The sequence below is a fragment of the Meriones unguiculatus genome, chromosome 7 (genome assembly GCF_030254825.1).
Source record: "Meriones unguiculatus strain TT.TT164.6M chromosome 7, Bangor_MerUng_6.1, whole genome shotgun sequence".
NCBI classification, from domain to species: Eukaryota; Metazoa; Chordata; class Mammalia; order Rodentia; family Muridae; genus Meriones; species Meriones unguiculatus.
Window position 1 is genome coordinate 115,295,907 of NC_083355.1, and position 24,195 is coordinate 115,320,101.

The 24,195-nt window shown below is 44.5% G+C and overlaps 1 protein-coding gene across 16 annotated transcripts in view; it reads right to left on the bottom strand.

Moving 5' to 3' along the window:
* The window catches only part of Mok (MOK protein kinase), a 44,221-nt gene that overhangs the window by 18,490 nt on the left and 1,536 nt on the right, over positions 1–24,195 (bottom strand). For 5 of the 16 annotated variants that reach the window (XM_060388188.1, XM_060388189.1, XM_060388185.1 and 2 more), the window contains exons 2-4: positions 16,798–16,912; positions 10,394–10,483; positions 8,743–8,813 (exon numbers count right to left, since the gene is read on the bottom strand). In XM_060388188.1, the coding sequence (XP_060244171.1) occupies positions 8,743–8,813; positions 10,394–10,483; positions 16,798–16,912 (276 nt within the window). The other 11 variants (XM_060388195.1, XM_060388191.1, XM_021645034.2 and 8 more) reach the window with 7 other exon arrangements.

Sequence of the window (24,195 nt, forward strand, 5' to 3'; positions counted from 1 at the left end):
GCCATTTGGAAACCTATCTTCCTAGGCTCTGTGTCTATACAGGACACACACATATTTATGTGTGTCACATATATGTCTATATGTATACAGATACATATACAGACATATATGTGTCTATACAGGATACCACATATTTTGAGATGAGATGTGTCTGTGTTGCCCAGGCTAACCCCTAACTTTTGGGCTCAAGCAATCCTCTTGCCTCAGCCGAGCAGAGGCATGCACCATGATGCCCTTCTGGAGACCTCATCCTAAAAAGAGGAGATCACAGTCCACAGCAGCTGGGATTCAGCTCAAGATCCCTTCATACCCTGTGGCAGTACTCATACTGGCCACACCTCTTTCCCTCCTACAGCTTTTCAGTATAGTCTAAGTTTTTTTTAAAGATTGCATATATATATACTATATATATATATATATATGCAAAGTATGTACATGCATATGAGTAGAGGTGCCTGGAGAGCCTAGAAGAGGGCACTGGATATCCTAGAGCTAGAATTATAGGCAGTTGTGAGCTGTCTAATGTGAGTACTAAGAACTGAACTCAGGTCCTCTGGAAGGACAGCGCAAGCTCGTAACCTCAGAGACTCTCTTCGGACCAAACTCTCACTTCCCAACAACTGCCAGCATCTCGGTCTACTGTTTTCCAAAGATGTCACGTTTTACTTGACTTTTTAAACTTTAAAATGACCTTGGTTGTCTAATAGTTCTTTCACTCTTTCCCTACTTGACACTGTTAGCTCAGCTGGGTAACAATTGTTAGCAAATAAATTTAGTCTCTTTCTCTGAACTGCTAAACAATGATACTTATGTAATAGAAAATAGTTAGCCGGGCAGTGGTGGTGCACACCTTTAGACCAGCACTCCGTGAGGCAGAGGCAGGTGATCTCTGTGAGTCTGAGGCCAGCCTGGTCTACAGAGCAAGTTCCAGGACAAACAGAAACTCTGTCTTGAAAAAACAAACAAACAAATAAACAAAAAGAAATAGTTTAAAGTCAAGCATGGGATCCCATACTTATGAGGCAGAGGTGCAAGAATCAGATTCCAAGGCCAGCCTGGGCTACCTGGTGAGTTTGAGGAGAACCTGAGCTTTCAAAACAAAAACAAAAACACTGTCTCAAAAACAAGTGTCAAACGAACAAGTGAGAAAATAATTTAAGTCTTCTGAAGATGGTAGCCTGTAATTGCAGTGCTCAGGAGGTAGAAACAAGACAAGTTCAAGGCCAGCCTACACTATGCAGTTAGTTCCAAGCCAGCCTGAGTTATATAGCAATGCTCTGTCTCAAAAAAAAAAAAAAAAAAAAAAAACCAGAAAATAATTTTAAGATCTCTAGGTGCAATTAACTTTTCATTCAATACCATAATCTTTTATTATATTGTTTCATGACATTATAGCTTCCTAGAATTACAATTAGGGGCTGGAGAGATGGTGGTTTAGCACTGAGAGCACCTGCTGCTCTTGCACCACACTGGGCAGTTGTTTCAGAGGATTCAACACCTCTTCTGGGCTCTCCTAGCCACATACACTCCTTCAGGCACACACACACATACATATAAAATAAAACAAAATTTTAAAAGATAAAAATGGAGATGTGGTGTTACAGACAGTTCAGTGGTTAAAGGCACTTGCCGTTCTTGCAGAGTCCCGGGGTTTAGTTCCCAGCACCCACATGGTGGTTTGCAACCATGTGTAAATACAGTTCCAAGTACTCTGACACCCTCTTCTGCCTTCCATTTGCTCCAGGCTCACACATGGTGCACAGACATACAAGCAGGCAAACACTCGTACACAGAAAATACATTTAAAAGTTAATGAAAACTAAGATTTTGTTGACTTTCCTAGGCTTGAGGGATTTTGTAACCTGCTGTGTAGAGAGCCAGGATGTAGCTGAGCAGTGTATCACTTTCAGAGTGTGCTTAGCCTCCTTCACCCAAGCCCAGCTCTCTTCCCTGGCTATCCCTAGGACTCTGTCCTCATGGGAGTTAGGCACCAGAGGAACAGTGCAAGACCAGTGTCTAGACAGTGAGTGAGATCCACACCCTGGAAAAGGAATATCCACTGTCCACCGTCATCCCCAACAGATCCTAGCCCTCCAGGCCCAGTGTATGTCTGGTTCCTACCAGTTTCTTCTTTTCAAACAGTCTAGAACAAACAAAAAGAAAAGAAGGGCAATTAGTAAACTACTGGAGAACCTTCTGTCTGCTGGATGAGTGACAAACCCAAATGCTATTTCTCTAATCTTTACAGTTAGTCTTCTGCAAGTAAATTTTCAGTAGTTCTGTCACTCAGAAAGCTCACCGGAAGGTCACACACAACCTCGGCACTATAAAATGTCTTAGGCAAGCACTGACACCTTTCACTGAGTCAGAATCATGTGAAGGAGGACTGGTCTGCATTATGATAGGCTATCCAGTGCATACACTCCCATAAAGGCCCTGTCCTCCAGCCAAAGCCTGGCTCTCTGGTCAGGCTTGGAGGCCGCATGCTGAGCCCAGCCCAGCCCAGCCAAATGATCCTCCATTTTGGAGGCTCAGAGGTCACGCCCACAGCATGGATGTGCATAGGCATGCTCCGTGTGATAGGGAGCACCAGGTATCTCACAAAAGGCTCTGAGAGAAAAGCCAGAGGGCTGAGGGCCAGGGGGGAGAAGAATATGACCAATATGACCAATATGACCGCAGACTGGATGCCAGACGAGCAGAGCCTGAACGATCTTGGGCAACACTCCCTTACCAGCCTGGAAACTCTACGCTTTCTTTGAAAATGGAAGTGTTTCAATTTTATTGAGATTGTTTCTTTACCTCTCAAATGGGGCTTGCTCACAGGACAGAAGATCAAAGGCAGAGGCATACTGCATATATAACACTCTGCTTCACACAAACTACACTATACTGTAGACTTGGAGTGAAGTGATGGCAATAGACGGCCACTCAAGACACCTGTGGGTGGGGTACAGCTCTCCATACTTTACACATATGATTTAAGCTTCAAGGCAACCCCAGAGGGAGGCACTATGAGCTCTCCATGAGGACATCAAAAGCACACCGCTGAGCACAGACTCTGACCCACATGCTGTATTGTAACAATCTGAACCACTGACCAGAAGCTCCGGACCAACAGGTGGGCTGCACACTCCGGAACTGGTGAAGTGCTGAGAACAAGCAACTGCTGAACTCAGCTACACAACAGCAAACCTGCAAGGCTCAGGCAATGCGGCAGAGCAAGAGGGAGAGACTGAGAGACCCAGAGGATGGGTGGAGTGCTGTGGAATACTGTCTTCTAGGCACAGCACAGCCACTGTCTTCTAGGCACAGCACAGCCACGACACTGCTGAGCCCACAGCAGCATGACTACCTGCACCAGATTTCCCCAAGTTGGGCCATTAATATTCTGTCAGAGAGGGAAGGGAGCACATGGCCCCACCTCTCCCAAGATCTACAGGCAGTCAGTCCTAACATGTTCTTCAGTGGTGTATCTTCTAGGAAGGTGCCCAGGCTCCTGGAGACACTTCTCACCCAGCTCCTATAAGCAACCCTAATCTCACTGTCTCTCACACAGAAAGACCCAAGACACCGAGATACACATACATACATGCAAACACATTTACACACATAAAACAAAAATGTTTTCTAACAGATGTGAAAGTAGAAGAAGGGCTAGTTGGGAACAGGAATAGGATTAGTAGGAGTGGGGAGGACAAAGATGGTGGAGATGGCAAATAAAGTGAAAACCCATCAGAGACATGTATGAAAATGTAAAATGAAAGCCATCATTACAGGCTGTGAGACATGGTGGCTCACAACCATCTCTAATGAGATCTGGTGCCCTCTTCTGGTGTGCAGGTGTACAATCAGACAGAGCATTGTATACATAATAAATAAATCTTTTTTAAAAAAGGAAACCCACCATTATGTATAATATAGGCCAATAAAAACCCTAATAGGATGGTGTCATCATTTCAGAAAAAAAGATTCCAGTGACAAGTGTTGCTTCATTCTAAATGGCACAAACTGATGGTCAGGGAAACAAAATATCAGTCATTCCAAGTCAGAAATTCAAAAAAATACTAGGGATGCTGTAACAAAGATAGCTAATGGTGCTGGAGGGATGGCTCAGTGGTTAAGCTGAACACTAACCTTGCAGAGGATCAGGGTTCAGTTCCCAGCACCCGTGTCAGGAGGCTCACAACAGCCTGGAACTCCAGTTTCACTCCAGGAAGCAGATGCTCTCCAAGGGAACCTGCACACATGTGGCTCACGTGTATATACACACACACACACACACAGAGAAACAATTTTTAAGAAGTTTTGTGTGTATGTGGTTCGGGGGGGCAGTTGTTTTTGTTTTTTGTTTTGTCTTTGGAGACAGGCTTTCTCTGTGTAGCCTTGGCTGCCCTAGAACTCGTTCTGTTGACCAGGCTAGCCTCACACTCACTGAGATCTGCCTGTCTCTTCCTCCTGAGTGCTGGGATTACAGGTGTGAGCCACCACTGCCTGGCGAAAAAAGTATTGAAAAACAAAACAAAATAAAACAAAAACAAACATAGCTAACATTTATGTTTTCCTTATTGTGTATGTAGAGACGTGACAGAGGAAAAACTGAAGGATCCTCTTAATAAGGGTAGAATAAAACCAGCTAAATGCTGACAGTGAACTAGTAACGTTTCCGCCCTCCCTGCTGACACACAAGGGATCAGATCTGATAACACCTGTGCTCAGTACAGCAAGGCTGCACAAGTTTTGCTGCATCCTGGTGAGCCACAGAGTACCAGTTCCTTATGAGAATGATGCAACGCACTTTACAGCAAGCCAACTCTGTTCTGGCTTCTCCTGCCTTGTGTCATTCTCCCAATATCAGGAAACTCATTTCAGGATGCCTGTTGCCCACAGCCCCTGAAAGTTACAACCTTAGAGTGACACAGCCCTGCCACTAGCCAGAGGCAGCTGGTCTTCTAAAGAGCCATTCTGAGCCAGCCTCTTCCTCTTGAAATAATGCAAACACAGGCTGTAGGCCCTGGAGGGTCTCAGAGTCGAGGAGACTAAGCATTCAGAGGAGGAAGGGGACAGGCTGGGAGCAAAGGCTGTGCTGTGCAGCACGTTCAGGGGTGCAGCCTCAGCACCCAGCACCCTTGGTTTTGCTTCCCAGAGACCTGACTGGACTTTCTCCCAGAGGCTGTCTCTCTTCATCAGAATGCGATCTCCACATAGGGCAATCCTGTGTCCTCTGTATGCTACCTCTAGAAAAGCCCAGGGCAGGGACTTAATGATGGGGTACCCTCCCCACCAATGCCTTTGTCTGACCCTGCCACAGACAGGTCCAGGTAAGCCTGGGGCTCTCCAGCTCTCATCAGCCCTGCCTCCTCTGACACCTGCTGGACAAGGCAAACAGCCAGTGTGCACCTTCTTCTCGTTATTTCTGCAGTAGAACACAGGCATCTCGGATGTCGGAAACCACACCACAATGTTCAGTCTCCACCTTCTTGGATTCTCGCCCAGCCCAGCCCTTGCACATGGTACACATGAGTGACAGCTCACTAAAGCCAGCATGGTCTTCCCCTGAGCTCCGTGTTTGCTCTTTATTTTGTGACAGTGCTACCGAGTGCTCTGATGGCCAGAGGATGCAGTCATTGAAGTCACGTGACCTGCTCCTCACAGCAAAAGCTTCAGTGGCTGAGAACTTGCAGTAAGTCATCACAAGAGCAAACAGTCAGGAGAAGTCACTGGAAGCCCTGGCACAGAGCACAGGGGTCACAGGCTCGAGGCCAGGGCCAGCTTGCCCTGCCTGAAGAGCCCCTTGTTTACTGCCTAGTCCTTCAAGCCTCAATTAGCTCATATGCAGAGACATTCCAGGGCCAGGGGCAGTGTGCCCCTCAGCAGCATGCATGTGCTTAGGAGCTCCTGAGCCAGGCTTATTTGTTTAAGCCTAGTTCTACCGCTTACCGGGTAGACAGCCTTAGGCAAGTTGCTTCTTTCTCTATGCTTTGACTTCCTCATCTTTAGAGTGGGGATATGTACAGCAGACAGGGACGTGGCGGATGCTGGGTAAATTAATGTATTTCTGTACAGATTAAGAAGAGCACTTGGGCAGTGTGAGCAGCCATCGTGGTCAGCTGTAGCAGCAGCCTGCACTTCATCAGTTCTAAGACATCTGCCCACATGTGTTACTAACTCTGGGATCACGGTGCATATTTCAATAATTGCCTTGTAAATGCTGCCAGCTGTTTTATCCTGATTTTAACATCTAGGGTGCCTGCTGTGACTGGCTACAACTTAGATTCAGTGCGTACAACAGAGCCCCTAACCTGTGAAAGGTACTCAGCATTCATGTTAAAAGCCACAAGCCATCTATTAGGCATTTACAGAAAAAGGGCCTGTCATTGTAACACTGTATTCCTTGAAGTTCAGAAGCAATTTACAAAGACTGTGAGCTATTCTCAATAATGTAACCACTGGCCAAGTATGCTGGCCCATGCCTTTAATCCCAGCACCCAGCACTTAGCACTCAGGAGACAGAGGCAATTAGAGCTCTGAGTTCAAGCACAGCTAGTCTACAGAGCAAGTTCCAGGACAGCCAGGGCTACAGAGAGAAACCCTGTCTCCAAAAGAGAGAGAGAGAAAGAGACAGAGTGATGAGAGAGAGAGAGAGAGAGAGAGAGAGAGAGAGAGCAGGAGAGAGAGAGAGAGAGAGAGAGCAAGAGCGAGAGAACTGGGCTCTTTCCCTGTACACTTGACACCCTTTCGCCCTTCAGAACCTCAGGCTCCCTCTTGGTTACTTGCTTTTAGTTGGCTCCAAAAATCGTCCATTTTGGAGGTCCTGCAGGTGAATGAAACACTACTTTCTCCTACAACTTTGCTGGAGGTGACACCGGACAAGTGGATTGTGGTAACACCAATTGCCTACTTTACTTTTTGGGGACCTGAAGGCCACTTTGTGAAAAATCCCTGCCTCTTCACTTGGGCCTGTCATAGTGTCTGGGGTTGAAAACTTCACCATCAGACCACCCTGACACACTCACTTCTGAACTCATGTCCCAGAAAGAATCATGAAGTTTAATTACCTGTGCTCCACCCCAACACTTTCTCCCACCTACCTCTGTCCTTACAATAGCTCCAGGTCCTGTTTACAGATCTGAGGACTTGGGTGTCCCTCATACCTGGCCACCTTGAGAATAAACTACCTTTTGCAAAACTTTCAGTAACTGGCACCCTGCACAGCAGGCAGATAAGTCATGCCTGTGTGGGTAACTGTCAATGAGTGTCTGTTATCTAACGGTGTCTTTTACAGTCTCTGAAGGTAGATATAGAAAGAAATGCTTCAGTTTCTCCTATTATATAATCCCCCAGCTTCTGAAAACTAAAGATACTATTTTCTAAACAAAGCTTTCTCAAATGTCTAAACACATAGCAACACAGACAACTCTTGTTCCCTTGAGTATAAAGTGTAAATATATCTCACCCTGGGAAGCAAAGTCAGGTTTCTAACATTAAGTATGCATCCTTCAGACAGAGCTGCTGCTAAACAACCAAAGGCTGTGACTGTGCAGGCTCCCTTTGGGTTTTGTTTTTGAGATGTGGTCTCATTAGGTAGCTGAGGACTTGCTCTGAGGTCTGATTGGGGCCACCCTCTGGATCCCTGCCCTGCTTCAGCCAGCTATACTCTGGGACTGAAGGTGTGAGCTGCCACATCCGGCCTCTGTAGACTCTTTACAATGAAAATGTTGGAGATGGGTGTTAAGGGTGGCAAAGCACCAGCTGGGATCTTTCGTCTGGCCTCAGTTATTTGATGGTAAAATCATCTCTGATGCTTTTACCAGTGTCACACACATTAGATAGTGTTCATATGACTCTACAGCAAATTCTTCTTTTTTCATTTCTTTCTCTCTCTCTTATTTTATTTTACTTTTTCAGTATTAGGGATTGATCCTAAGGCCTTTCACATGCTAGGCAAATGTTCTACCATTGAGCCTCTATCTTCAGACCTTTGTTCTGTAACATTTTGAGACAGAGTCTTGCAACTTAGCCAAGGTTGGTCTTGGCATTCTCCCTTCCTCAGTCTCTCAAGAAGCCTGGATTACAGGTGTGTTCCACCAGGCAGCTGTTTTGCTTGGTTCTGTTTTTCATTTGTCTTCTGGGTATCATATGACCTATACAACAGACTATCTCTTATATGGCTTTCTTAGTTGCATTTCCTCACAACATCTAACATAATCTTTAATTCAAACTCTCTGGGACATTTGCTCAAAGAAGGTCAAAGCTCTATATCCTGGCACCCTCAGGTCCCTTTGCAAGCATCCAGCGCCATGACAGGTCACCTCAGGCAAGCAAGCTTCCCCCACAGTACTGTACTGTTCAGAGGGAAGGAACTAAAAAGCACCCTGGAATGTGAGATGTGTCAGGCTCCAAATTCGAAGAGGGAGGATCCCCCTTCTAGGACAGTCCAGGGGAGAGCTTGGGCTTCTTGGAACCACAGAAGAGAATGCTGAGCCAAGGAGGTAGGGGTTGTAAACAAAGCACCGCCTTTGAGGAGTCCAGCCTTGTGGGGAGGGCTTGCCTTCAGCATTAGCCTTACCCAGACCCTGGGGTCCCCTGAAGCTAGTGGCCTCAGTCACCTGGGAGCCACTGCAGCACCGCATACTGCACACTTCCCCGTCAGCCACAGTGCCACAGTAACCACAGGACACATGTAGCCGCAAACATCCTTACAAGGCCACCTCAGGTTACCTTTCCAAACACTTGACCTACCTCGTATTAGCTCATAAATATTCATGTCCATAAGTTCACATATTAGTGCAAGAGAACCAGATTTTCTGTCACTGCAGAAGAAAGCAGGTTTTAAACACTTTATCTTATCTTAACCAGAAAACATAATCAAGTCTCTTAATATGCATTTGTACACATTTCTGGTAAATAAGGCATTCCCATAAGAGACCATTAAGGCCATAAAATTATTAAAGCAGCACAGATTTTGACTTTAAATCAACATCTAAGCTAAAATTAATCCAAAATATTAAAACTCTAAAGGTAGGCTCTAAAACCACCTTAAAAAAAAGATATTTCACAAAAATAGAACATTAATTATCAGCAGAAAGAAGAAAAGAGATTGAAAGTTAAGCAAAAAAAAAAAGAATTTAGATCATGCTTTGTGGCTGCATGTTCAGTTTCTCGGTTGGTTTGTTTTGCTTTTAATGGACAGGGTCTCTCCATTACGTGGCTCTGGCTCTCCTGGAATCACTATATACACCAGGCTGGCCTCAACTCACAGAGCCTTCAACTCCCGGAGATCCACCTGCCTCTGCCTCCCAAGCGCTGGGATTAAAGGTGTGCGCCACCACACCCGGCTACATGGTTATTATTGAATTACCTGTTACTTCAATGTAATGGGGATAACTTACAATAGGGGAAAAACAAAACCAGTTAGAGGAGAGAAGAAAGACAAGTGTTGTCACTCACAGGATGTCCAGGTCTGACACTGAGCGGGTCAGAGGCCTTGGCCTACCAACAAGCTTCTCCTGATTTTACTCTGACCCTACCCAGGGAAACCACATTGCCCAGGATGCCGCTCTGCACCTTCAGTCTGCCTGGCTGGGCTCCCTCCGCCTATGCAGCCTGTTCTGGGCTCACAGACATTGGCACTGTGCATCACCCAAATGAATGCTGGCCCCTCACATGTGGCTGAGCTGACTTCCAAGAACATTGCAAGCCAAGAGGCCACAAAGCTATGACAAGACCTGACATATTGATTTCAAACTCTGCTCTCCTATGATTGACAGCTATTACACTTTAGTTGGCAATGAGTTCCTTCTAGAATTTGACAGGCCAGGCTCCCCAAAAAGCTGCAGCATGGCTTCTACACCTAGGGACACCTTCTCAGGCTAGCAAAGCTGTACCAACCCACAGAACGGCAGGTCTTGCAGCCTGACTTCCCAGCCCAATATGTTTAGAAGCATAATATAAATAAATGTAAATAAATAAATAAACACAGCAGGGCTGGGGCCCCAGAGCTGTGGTCATGCGCTGCCTTTTTGATTGACAGGCAAACTTTATGCAAACTATTTTCTGAACATGAATGAAAAATGTCTTAAAACTATATAAATTATGATAAGAAGGGGCTGTGCTTTCATGAGAAAGGAATTCACAGCAAGGCAAGGATATCTGATTGAGCCACAGGAGCCAAGCCTTGAAGGACACAGGCTTTCCAAACGTAGGTACAGCAAAATGAAGGCATTTTCATATTAGGAATGAGACACAATTTGCCCAAATACAATTCTGACATAAGATTAAGTATAACTGTCACTCTCTCAGCTACAAAGCAAATAACCATGATAAACAGAAATTTACTCTTTAGTATCAACTTTTTGACTTTAGGTAACTTTCCAAGCTCAAATATACTTACAAAACCACTTCATGCAACGTAAGAATGTTTGGGTGTGGATTCAGGCGCCTCAGGGCTTGTATCTCTCGTAGATTGTTCACTTGCTCAATACTATTATGTAGGCAAAAATGCACAACTAATTTACAATTAGGTCAACTGTAAAATTAGAGTTATGAAATCATATCTCTTTTCCAAGATTTAAATGTAAAACTTCATTCACTGTATTTTAGTTAATCAAGTTTTATTTTTCCCATCAGAAATTGAAATTAAGCAATAATTCAGAATACACCTTCATTATCTTACAAAATTCAAGTACTTTGTTTGTTTGTTTATTCATCTGTTTGGTGCTGGGAATCAAACATGTGCTAAGCATGAAACATGTGAGAGCCATCCCAGCCCGAAAGTCAAGGTTTTGATCACGTAGGACATGCAGCAGAAGTTTTGTCTCCCCTCCACCGTCTTGTTTGTTGATACTTGATAAATTTGAGAAGCACATTATCACCAAAGGTTGTACTGTTAGCCTTCTACCTCTGTACATCCCTGGCAACCTGGGTGAGTGCATCATGAAGGCCACTGGAGTAGCCGGCTTTTGGGTTTATAAATAAATAAACATCACCATGAAGAAATACCTCAAAAAAAATAATAATTTTGTCTCCCAGCACTCAGGGAGGCAGGGGCAAGTGGATCGCTGTGAGTTCGAGGCTAGCCTGGTCTACAAAGCAAGTCCGGGACAGCCAAGACTACACAGAGAAACTCTGTCTCAGAAAAAAAAAAAAAAGTTTTGTCATCTAGTATCAAAAAAGGATTTTTGGTTGTTTCTTTTACATAGTAAAAACACAGAAATATATAACATTCTAATTAAATATGTTGATAAGACTTATCAATAATGTTACTAAATAAAATTTACTAATCAATTTATGAGAACTAATCAACTAAACATGGAGCACACTAGCTGAAGTCAGCATTTCAAAGTTCTGGAGACCCTCCATTCTCCTTATCATGAAGAAAGTCTGTGCTTTCCCAGCATTCCATTTACATGGTGACAGGTGTTTTCTGGACAGGTGAGTCTACACCAGGCTTTCTCTAATGAAGGCCACTGTGCCTGACACTGCTCAAATCTCAAAGTCACCAAAACCAGTGCAAGGGTGTGAGGTTGGCTGCCGCTACCCTCTACAGAAGAGCTCTTTCAAGAGACCATGCGATGATTGTGGTGACAGCTATGGGTCACACCTAGCCAAATGACCCAATGTTCCAGAGACTTCCATTCTGAGATGCCAAAAGAAACTAGGGATATCTATCTTCCTGTCAGCTGACTGAGTTCTGTTCTACCAGCTTTTCCTGTGTGGAAAGTTTAGAGTGTTGGTCTAGTTACTCCAAGAAGTTATACCTAACAGCATGTTAGTACAATTCTGGTTTTTCCGCAGAAATAAGTAGATTGAACCATGAAAGATGCTACCTGTAAAAAAGGCCCAGGACCTGGACAAAGTCCTACAACCAGCAAGATTGCAGAGCCAGGTGTCAGCTGGAAGGCTGAGCGCTCAGTTGCTCTCCCACAGCCAACAGTGGAAGCTTGCTATAGTCTAAGAGTATTTTTGACTGTCGGCAGTATGCAGGAGCCCAGACAGCAGCTGCTCACCACCAGGATGGTGACCACAGCAGACACACTGGTCCACTCAGGACTTGTGTGTTTTTATACCCACTCGTGGGTCCCAGCTTTTTCCCCAAAACATCCTTTGCCACAACAAAAGTGTCCCAATAAATGATTTTAAAACACAGCTTCCTGCTGGGCCGTGGTGATGCACATCTTTAATCTCTGCATTCTGGAGGCAGATAGGCAGACAGATCTTTGTGAGTTCAAGGCCAGCCTGGTCTACAGAGTAAGTTTCAGGACAGCCAGAGCTACACCGAGAAACCCTCTCTTGAAAAAAAACAAAATAAGGCAAAACAAAAACAGTTCCCACAATGTATTCTACAGAACACAGTTTATCAGAAAAATGTTTTATTATTGTTGTCATCACATTCATTATGTGTGTGTGTGTGTGTGTGTGTGTGTGTGTGCTTATATGTGTGAGCACATGTACATGCACCTCCTTTACATACATGTCAACTTGGAGAAATCAGTGCTCTCCTTCCGCCCTGTGAACTCAGGCCATCATGCAGGCAGCAGGTACCTTTCCATGCTGAGCCATTTCACTGGCCCTGAAAAATGTTTTGTAAGAAAATTCCATGTCCAAAACACTTAAGAAACAAGCCCACCCTAGTCCATCCTAGAAGACCAGAATTTAAAGTTGCTATTAAAAGTTCCACAAAACCTTACAAAATGAATACAGTGGGTATGATGATGCAAACCTTCAATCCCAGTACTTGGAATGTAGAGGCAGAAGGATCAGGAGTTCATGATGAACCTCAGCTACATAGTGAGTTCAGCTACTTATGGGGAACAGAAGGCCCTGTCAGAAGAAGATGAAGGGGGAGGAGGAGGAAGGAGAAAAAGAAGGCTGAGGAGGAAGAAAGGGAATAGCTTACCTTTAACATGTTCTGAACTTCTTTAGTCATAGAATCCTTATACACAATCTAGATACTATCCTGTGCTATCCTGGGCTTCCAGCCATGTGTGATGGCATTCGCCTTTAACCCCAGCACTCAAGAGGCAAAGGCAGGCATATCTCTCAGTGCAGGCCAGCCTGGTCTACACAGTGCATCAAGGCCAACCAGGGCTACACAGTGAGACCCTGTCTCAAAACAAAACAAAACAACAACAAAACACAAAAACCTGGGATTCCAAAGACCACCCCTCCAGACCATCCTCCAAGGGACATGCGGGATTATTTTTTTGGTGGGGAAAGGAAGGTAAATAAAGGAATTAAGGTGAAAGGAAGGAACAGAAGAGCTGTGTGAAAGCTCTCTTTGTCACATTCGCAGTGCTGATGGATGATGCTTGCCCTTTGATCCTCCATGTCCCTGGGAAGAAGCCCCCAAGGCTCTTGTTATTATTCGGTCTGTGGTGCTGTGTTTTAGGAGATCTGCATGCAAGCACATAATGCACTCACTGTAATCCCCCATCCTCCACACCCTGCTCTCTACTCCCCTCATATCAGTCTCCTAGACAGCTTCTTTTCTATTTTGGTGTTATACATATGTACATAATTGAAGGTATCTACATACATCTAGAAACCACAAATGAGAAAAACGGGTGATATGTCTTTCTGAGCCACTAACTTAATTTGCTTAATACAATTATCTGCAATTGCATCTATTTTCCTCCTGTAAATGACAGAACTTTGTTGGTCTTTATAGCTGAAAAAAATCCCTCATGTCTATAAACTACAGCTCCACCCACTCTCTGTTGACAGACACCCAGCCTGACTCCCTAACTTAGCTCCTGTAAGTAGCGCTGCAGAAACTACTGCTGTGTGAGCATCTCTGTGATGTGTTCCCTTGGAGCTCTTCGATAAACACCTGGAAAGGGTATAACTGTCAGATGGTAGACGTAGCTTTAGTTTAGTTGTGGGGTTTTTGTTGGTGGTGGTTTATTTATTCATTGTTTTTTTGAGACAGAGTTTCTTTGTGTAGCCCTGGATGTTCTGGAACTTGCTTTGTAGACCAGGCTGGCCTTGAACTCAGAAATCCACCTGCCTCTGCCTCCCAAGTGCTGAAACTAAAGGTGTGCACCACCATGCCCAACTCATTTTTTTTTAAAGATTTTATTTATTTATTTCGAATGTTCTATCTTTATGTACACCTTAATGCCAGAAGAGAGCAGTAGAAGGTATAGATGGTTGTGAGCCACCATGTGGTTGCTGGGAATTGAACTCAGGACCTCTGGAAGAGCAGTCAGAGCTCTTAACCACTGAGCCATCTCTCCAGCCCGCCCAACCCATTTTTAATTCATTTTCGAGAAACCTCTACTCTGGTCTCCATAGTTAGTAGACTGATTTACATCCCCACCAACACCAACAATGTCTGAGCGCTCACTTTTGTCTGGATCCTCGTCAGCATACATTTCATTATTTCTTTTCTTTTTTTTTTTTTTTTTTTTTTTGCTTGCTTGTTTATTTATTTACTTATTAATTTGAGAGCGGTTCTTACTATGTAGCCCTGGCTGGCCTTGAATTCAGTATGTAGACCAGGCTGCCCTAGAACTCACAGAGATCCTCCTGCTGCTGCCTCTAGAATGCTAGGATTAAGGCAAGCGCTACTAGGCCTAGCCAAGGTGTTTTTTGTTTGTTTGTTTCTCTGTTTTTATCATGAGTAGACTATGTTCATAAATTGCTAAGATATGAATTCTTGGGATTAGGAAATGCTGTTCAGTTGGTACAGTGCCTGTCTAGCAAGCATGAGGCCCCAGGTTCAGTACCCACCACCACATGAACCCATTCACCTTATAGAATTATCTTCCTCTTCTTTGTTTTTCTGCTCATCCCAAGGATGTAAAGGTTGTTAATGCAAAGTAGAGTAAGAGACGGTCTAGTCTGATATCAAATGTGAGTGACTATGGCCCGGGAACATAGATACAGTTTGGCTCAAATACTATGTTCCAATGCAGTAATATTTTCCCGAGCACGTGCAGTTCTTGCAGAGGACCTGGGTTCAATTCCCAGTACCAGTATCAAGTGGTTGGTTCACAGCCACCTGTAACTACAGCTCCAAAGGATCTGACACCCTCTTCTGGCCTCCAAGAGCACCTGCATACACATGACACATGCATATACTCAGGCCCACAGAAATACACATAAAATAAGCACACTGGTGTAAACGTCAGGTGGGCCGGCTACAGCAAAGCAAAGGGGCCTCTGCAATAGTTGCTCTCTGATGGCATTCTTACTTTGGTTGGTGGACACTAGTAGTCTTTTAGTTTATTCCAAAGAGGAGTTTTCCTGGAGCTGAAGAGATGGCTCAGCATGTAAGAGCACTGTCTGCTCCTTCAGAGGTCCTGAGTTCAATTTCCAGCAACCACATGGTGGCTCACAACCATCTCTACTCAAATCCGATGCCCTCCTCTGGCATGCAGGCACACATGCAGAGAGAACACTCATATGTAAAATAAAATAAAATATAAAATGAAATGAAATAAAATAAAATAAAAGGATTTTCCCAAATGAAAAGGTGGCCAATGACAGCTACTTAGGAGGTTAACAACCATCTGTAACTTCAGTTCCAGGACACGTGATGCTCTCTTCTGGTCTCTATAGGTACCAGTCACACATAAACACAGACATACATGCAGGCAAAACGCTCCCACACATAAACAAAGTAATAATAACAACACAATAATAATAATAGGGGCTGGAAAGCCGGTTAAGAGCACTTGCTACTCTTGCAGAGGACTGGGGTTCAGGTTCCAGCACCCACATGGTGGTTCACAACTCTCCATTAATTCCAGTTCCAAGGGGTCTGACAGTCTCTTCTGACAGCTCTGCAGGCACCAGGCAAGCATGTGGTACATATACATGCATGCAGGCAAACACTCACACACGTAGAATAAATAAAAAACAAACAACAATAACAAACTAACAATAAAATAACCAAAAGAAGAGAGGGTTCACTTCAATATGGGGGAGTTACCCATTTTCCTCAGAATTTTTTTGGATGTTTAAAATAGAAATTTCTTTGATATAAAAACAAAACTATTGGGCTTAAACCTTCTTATTGCACCATTTCTTGGTTACAATGAGGTCAACAATGACTCCACACACAACTGTTTTTGAGTACTCGGTGTGATGCTCCCTGAGAAACTGAGAAACTGCTGTGGGATGCAGCCACAGCAAAAGAACCCCACCAGGACCTGGAGAGATGTCTTCGCGGTTAAGAGCACCAACTGCTCTTCCAGGAGCCACGCTCAATTCTCAGCACCCACATGGCAGCTAATAACTATCTCTAGCTCCTCCAAGGAGACCCAACATCCTCTTCTGGCCTCTATGGGTGCTGCATGCACATGGTTCACAGGCATACATGCTGGCAAAACACTCTTACACATAAAATAAATAATATAAAAATTATATAAAAAAGAAGCATCATCCAAAAGAAACTACAGTTCTAGAATACAATTTCACTTTCTACAAACAGCAGCTGATCTCTCCCACAGAATAAATTTCTCTGTTCCTATCTGGAGATTATTTTTCCAATATATTAAGACATTAACTGACTCGTGTAAATAAATTCCAAGGAGCTCTATGACATTTCACTGAGGTTTTGTTTATAAAGTATAACATACTTTCACAATGCATGTATACATGGGAACACTGCAAACTTGGACCAGAGACAACCCCAGTGTATTAAACCATTAGCCCAGAATCTTAGCTGGCCACGGATTTCTGGTTACACCTTACACACTATTAAGTGAATATAAGCTTCCCACGAACATTTAGATGCCTTACTGATTTCAGCCTGTGTCTGTCTAGTCTAGAGCGTGCCTGCTCACATACCTTTCGAAGTGCTGCTTCATTTGCTTACATGCATAGTAGTTTCCGTCTCTCAGGTTCTGCATCTTCATAACTTCAGAAAACGTTCCCTCTCCTATCTTGCCAATTGCTTTGTAGTCTGTAAGTAGAAATAGTTTAATTTATGCAGATATTTCATTTCATACGTACTTCCCCATGACAACCTTTCTGTCTCTGTATAATTTCACGACGACACACTGTAGATCAGTTCTCCCAGCTCCTCTCAGTCCCAGAGCTAAGGCACCACCTCCTGCTCTTTTTTTTAATCATTAGTTAAATTTATTTATTTACTCACTTTACATTTCAAAAGCAGCCCCCTACCTCCTCTCCTCCCAGTCCCATTCTCCCACCCTCCTCTCCTTTTCCCCTTCCCTTCTCCTCAAAAAAAAAAAAAAAAAAAAAAAGGAGGATCCCCTACCACTAACCACCTCTCCCCCAACCCCGCACACTAAGTCCCATAAGGACTAAGTGCATGCTCGACCACTGAGGCCCAACAAGGCAGCCCACCTAAGGGAAAGTGATCCAAAAGCGGGCAACAGGGGCCATGCCAGGGACAGCCCATACTCTAATTGCTAGGGGACCCTCATGAAGAGCAGCCTGCCCATCCACTATGTACGTGTAGGGGACCTAGGTCCAGGCAACGCATGCTCTTTGGTTGGCGCTTGAGTCACACCTCCTGCTCTTACAGTACTTGCTCTCCCTTGATAGGAGGAATGCTATCACTCTACCCCTCCAGAAGTGAGAGGCTTCTAAATGGCTCTGGCAGGAGAGGGAGGGGTGGGACAAGGGATGCGGCACTGGGTAGATGTCACAGCTTCTGAGCCTTCTGAAAGTCCCCCTCCTTGGTCCTACAGAGCACCCAGCCCACGTGCAGCCATTTCCTGACATCCTCACACGGTGTAATCTTCTGAAAGCTGCCAGTAGCTGCCCCTGGTTTTGCTGCTGTCACCACTGCTTTAGACAGCAGCAAGCAGGCGGTGAAGGGCTAACCGCAGTGACTGCTGCCTGTCCTGGACCAAGTATCCACAGCCTACTGGCACAGGGAAGGTGACAGGGAGAGTCAGGCTGGATATGACTGGGAATGGCTCAGTGGAGAGTGCTTACCTAGTGCAGAAGGCCCTGAGTTCCATCTTTGGTACCACAAAAGACAAAGCCCAACAATACACATGAGCATATATGGCAGGAGGAAAGTTACCACCCCAGAAACAGAGCTTCAAGGAAGCTCCTGTGAATGAGAAGCAGGGAGAAGCCAGGAGAAAGGCTGGGTGGAGAGGTGGGGGCACAGCAGAGGCAACGGAGGGAAACAACCTCAGAGACTCAGGCCTGGGCTAAGCCATCCTTGGAGCCAGGCTGCATCCATACAAAGCAGCCTTGGCCTGGGCAACCCTGAATTCTTATCACTCATGCTCGCATCCTTCTGTGTTTCTCTGAGGCAGTTTCTCTGTGGAGCCCTGACTGTCTTGGAATTCACTCTGTAGACCAGGCTGGCCTCAAATTCACAGAGATCTATCTGCCTGCCTCTGCCTCCTGAGTGCTGGTATTAAAAGTGTGCACCATGAGGCCCAGCTTGAAATTCTTGTTGTTGCTGCTTTTTGTTTTGTTTAAATAATTGTTTGGGTTTTTTTTTAAGATTTCATTTATTTATTACATATACAATATTCTGTCTGCATGTACACCTGCACACCAGAAGAGGACACCAGATCTCACTATAGCTGGTTGTGAGCCACCAGGTGGTTGCTGGGAATTGAACTCAGAACCTTTGGAAGAATAGCCAGTGCTCTTAACCTCTGAGCCATCTCTCCAGCCCCTTGGTTTGGTTTTTTTGAGACAGGATTTCTCTGTGTAGCCCTGGTCATCCTGAACTTACTCCTAGACTGTTCTGGAACTCAGAGATCCACTTGTCTCTGCTTCCCGAGTGCTGGGATTACAGGTGTGTTTAAATAATTTTATATTATATGTAAGGGTGTTTTGTCTGTCTGTATGTGTATTCACTGTATGCTTGCCTGGTGCCCACAAAGGCCAGAAGAGACTGTTGGATCCCCTGGGACTGAATATATATGGCTTTGGTGGCTTAAATTTTGTTTTGCTTTGTTTTGGGTTAGGTTCGCCAAGACAGGGTTTTCTCTGTGTAACAAGCCCTGACTGTCCTAGACTAGATTTATAGACCAGGCTGGTCTTGAACTCACAGAGATCCACCTGCCTGTGCCTCCCCAAGTGCCAGTATTGTAGGAGTGCACCACCACTCCCAGCCTTGGGATTTATTTTTGAACAAATCAAATGTAAGAGAAGGGGTTGGACATCTGCTAGGGTGTCCAATAAATGTATGCATTCAATTTAGGGCATGCCAACTGAGGAGGAAACCAACATGATCGTGAACAGGAGCATCCCAGAGACATCCCCACTTCCGGTAGCTATACTTCCTGGAGACAAGGAGGTACAACCAGCTTTTGTATTCTGCTGACTCATTTCCGCCCTGTGTGAGCTTTCCACAGTAAGCACACAATGCTTGCTCAGGTAGGAGAAAGGTGCTGCATAGAGTCCACACTTCAGCTCCCAGGAGACATCCCAAGAGATGAACATTTAGAGACAAAGATAGCTGTCACAGGTCACAACAGCAAGCCTAGACTAGAAACCTATATCAAGAGCATATCCTAATATTAAGGAGGTATTATGGGACAGCCATAAATGGAAACATTGTATTTTGCTAACTGTACTTTCAACTAATAATTGGAAATGTGGGAAAATGTGCAGACATGGTGTCAAGTGAAATAAAAAATGACAATGAACATACATACTTGTGCATAAGAGGAAACTGAATGCACAAACCTAATATTTTATATTTACATCCAAGCAGGAATAAAGACAACTTTAATCTTCTTCCTTTCCCTTTTCTCTGTTGTTCAATGCCCACAATGAATGTATTATTTTAGATGTTCGTAAAGATGGGTATTTTAAATTCATAAAGATGGGTATTTTAAGTACCAACAGAAAATAAAATGAACTATCTTAAAGGTAAGGTCAATGAACAAAGGTTATCTGTGGGCAGGCAGGCTATGGAGGAGAGCTCAACTTTAGGAGGAGGAATCTGACACTAGAAATTCAAAGTGTGCTCTTTGGTCTCCCCACCCCCGAAGGGAGGAGCAGTCCTGTTAGGCCACAGAGGAGGGCTTTGCAGCCAGTCCTGAAGATACCTGATAAAACAGGATCAGATGAATGGGGAGGAGGTTCCCCCTATCAGTGGACTTGGAAAGGGGCACGGTGGAGATGAGGGAGGGAGGGAGGGACTGGGAGGGAATGAGGGATCGGGACACGGCTGGGATACAGAGTTAATAAAATGTAACTGATAAAAAAAATAAAATTAAAAAAAAAAAAAGAAATTCAAAGTGTGTTTCATCACAAGTAAATAAAGCAGGCTTGCTCTGAAAATGAAAAAAAAAAAAAAAAAGAGGTCAACCGTGAACTTTAAGATGGTTAAGTACACAAACTCAGAGTGAGCCAGCACCCTCGCTGGCTCCAGACACTGAACCAGCAACAAATTGGGCTGGTTCAACAAACTGAGGAAGATAAAGGGTCACTTGTTTCCCTCTGGCTCTGCTGGCAGACATAGTCTAGAGTATAAAACAAGAATGACAGGTAGAAGAAAAAGCAAAAGAAACCCTATGGGAAAGCACCCAGCAAAAGCACCTTTCTCACCAAGGGAATCTGGCCTATTTCACAGGCCTTCAAAGTCACCCAAAAAGCACAGCCTGCATGGAAGGCACAAGGCAAAGTTAGGAAGGAGGGTACGGAGCTGAGCTACTTGTAATAAAAGTCCTGTCCCATGCTAATGGGAATAATCAGCCATCTAGGGAGAGAAACACAAGAGAGAGTCAAGATCAGAAAAGTAGACCATGGAAGACAGAGGAGTCCACCTGGACTAATTAAAATTCATTCACTCTTGTTAATTTAAATCTGTGTGTGTGGAATTTGAAAAGTGGAGGTCAGGTGTGCTTTCCGCAGAACCGCTGTGAACTGGAGGGCAGGCCACACCCGTCTGCGCAGCCAGCCACACAGCAGGGTGGGAGGGCTGGCGGAGCTAACTGAGCAGTAAGGCTGGACTTTACAGGAAAGAGCAAGTCCACCGTTCAAACCTTTTTGGGAGATTAAGTAGTTCAAACCACCCTACTGAAACCAGACCAGGACTTCAGCAAAGAGCTGTACCCAATTAATTATTTCCTGTAGTAAGCAATGTTGTGACCTGAATTACCAACATGGCAAAAAACACAAAAGGACACAAAGTTATTCAAAAGCTGATAACCATTTAAATTTAAAACACATCCACTAACCCAGACAATCTGCTACTAGGAATGCATGGCACTGGGAAACCTGCAACACCCAAGAAAACATTTTACAAATGTGTAGATGCATACAGAAACCCACATGCTTTCGGAATGGTAAGCAGGACCAAGCATGTCAAGTACGGAGGACGTAGCTGAAAATGTACTGGTTGACTTTATTACAAAGCTAGTGTTGTGTGCACACTAGGAAGAAAATGGAAAAGGAAGACTGGAGGTGCCCTCAACCTCTATGAAAGCACTGACAGTTAAGACAGAGCTTGCTTGGCCTCATTGCCGTGACAGTGGACAGTCTACAAATCGTCCTGAGGAGCAGGCACGTCTACTGCCATGCCAGCTGCTTTTTTCAGACTGCACTGAAAAACTTGTTTTCTTCTTTAAAAAAAAAAAAAAATCTCTGATAGAATAAAAAATCATTATTACCTTTCAGTATGTATAGTTTTGCTTTTGTTTCTAAGGTATATCTAAATAATCCATTAAAAAGTTTAGACAGGCCAGGCAGTGGTGGCGCACACCTTTCATGCCGGCTTTTGAGGGGCAGGCGCAGGCGGGTCTCCTTGAGGTTGAGGCCAGCCTCGAGTAATTTACAGGGCAGCCAAGACAGAGAAACCTTGTCTTGAAAGGTCAAAATAAAATAGAGTTGGAGAGATGGCTCAGTGGGTAAGAGTACTAGTTTCTCGTGCAAAGGAATGGGATCTGGTTCCCAAGACCTATATGGTGGCCCATAAATCTAAAGGATTCCTGTTTTGGCCCTCCAGGCACTGAATACACATGATATGCAGACATACATACAAGCAAAACACTCAAATATATAATTTAAATTTTTTAAAATTAATCTTTGCATGTATGATTTGTTTTTTTATGATGTGACTGTTTTTAACTTTTCTGAGTTTTTGTTTTTTCTTTTTTTAAGTGTAAATGGTGTGTGGGAGTGTGTGACAGAGAGAGAAAGAGGAGGAAGGGAGAGAAGATTCTAGAGAGAGGGGGAGGGAAGGAGAGGACTTGAGGTGGGGAGAAAGAGAGGGACAGGGTGCCAGAGTGAGGTGAGAAGCACCTCTAGTGTTGGTCCTTGCCTTCTCCGTAGTTTGTGGCATGGTCTCCTGTGTTCACCACTGCATATGCATGACCTGCACGCTCTTTGGGAATCTCCTATCTGACCCATCCCCCGTGGGCATGCTGGGATTGTAGGTACACACTACTGCATCAGACTCTGTTTTTTGAGGCAGTGACTCTCTAGTAGCTTTGGCTGGCCTGGAACTTGCTATATAGAACAGGCTGGCCTCCAATTCGCAGAAATTCAACTGCCTCTGCCTCTGAGTGCTGGGAATGAAGGTGTGGGCCCCCACCCCCCAGCCCACACTAATCTTTCTTAAAGGGAAGAATATAGTGACACAAGACTGTATTTCCAGTACTTGGAAGAAAGAAAAAGAAGGATTGCCCCAACTTTGAGGCTAGTTTGGTCTACATAGGACAGCCAGGGCTGTCTCAAAAACAACAAACTAAAAGCAGAAAAATTCAAAATAAAATGAGTATGAGAGATAGATACACATACAACATAAAGAGAACACAGAGTGGTTGCCTGTAGAGACTAGAGCGCACAAAGGATCTAAGAGGCAAAGGCAGAGAAACAGGATAACCAAACCATCTCTCCTAACCAGTAATACCGTAATAAGCTGACACCAGGCCCTCTGGAAAGGAAGACTGACAGAGGCACATCACCTGCCATGCTCTGTACAAGGGTATTTTGTAGAGGAATTTCAATTCAGAACATGGCTGCTGGGCAAGACGTCACATCCAAAGACCTTCTAGGTCCGTGTGATCTGGGTAGAATACAAACAAGCCTTTAACCAGGAGACAGAGAGGCAAGCAGATCTGAGTTCAAGACCTGGTATAGAGCAAGCATCAGGTAAAGAAAACGTTAGGTCCAGGCATGGTGGTACATACCCTTAATCCCAAACAATGAAAGTAAAGTTAGTTTGTAGTAGGAACATCCATGTTTGAAAGAGTTATCTAATTGAGTGGCAGAAACAGTGACGAATCAGAGGAAGACTTGACAGAATAGGATATGCCCAATTCTCATAAGAAGAGAGAGAGGAAAGGGAAGCTACTTGAGGGGCAATGAGAGAGGGAAGAGACAGTTTTACAGGAACATAGAAACAGGTTGCAGAGAGAGAGAACTCAGGTGAAGACAAAATGAGCCAGAGAATAAGAAGGAACCAGAAGATTAGAAGATATTGCTGGAGTTAAGTTTGAGGCCAAGCAGAGCAATTTAGATGCCAAGATAAAAGCCAGATTGAATAGATTAGTTGGGAGAGGAGTTTGAGCAGGAACAGCTGAATTGAATGAGCCCAAAGCTGAGTGAGAACAAGAAGGGGTGAGCTTATTCAGCAGTAAGTCTCAGAGGCTGAAGACATTCTAGGCCGAGGTAGATTGTAAGGGGCTAGAAGCTTCCGGGACTAGTCCTGGGTTAGCAGATAGGTAATAAGCCTCAGAGACAACAACTGAAGCAAGAGAACAAAAGTTCTTTTCACAGTACTTAATTAAACTACTTAATTAACCATAAGAAAACCACTAGATGAATCCAAATTGGAAATCAAAGAAATCTAACACAAAGATATAATTTGTGATGCTGATTGGATCCTAGAAAAAAAACTGTAATGGACATTACTGAGGAAAGACAGAAATAGGGACTGTGTATTAAAGAACAGAGGAGTTGTGCTGAGGTGTTCATTTCCTAAATATGTTTGTGCATGGGTAATGTGTGTATTAGTATGTGGTGATAGTGTGACTGTTGACTGTGTAGGAGAATGTCCTTGTCCTGTGTGGGGGTGAGTGTTCACAGGCACATGCGTGCCATGGTGTGCATGTGGAGATCAGAGACAACCTCGGGTACCCATCCTCATTTTCTGCCTCAGAGGGGCCGGCTGGCCCCTGAGCTGCCAGGGGTCCTCCTGTCTCCACCTCCCATGTCCCTGTCAGAGTACTGGGAGGACTGACAGGGCGACTGCCTCTGGCTTCCTGGTGGGGCAGAGGGGACAGAACCCTGTGA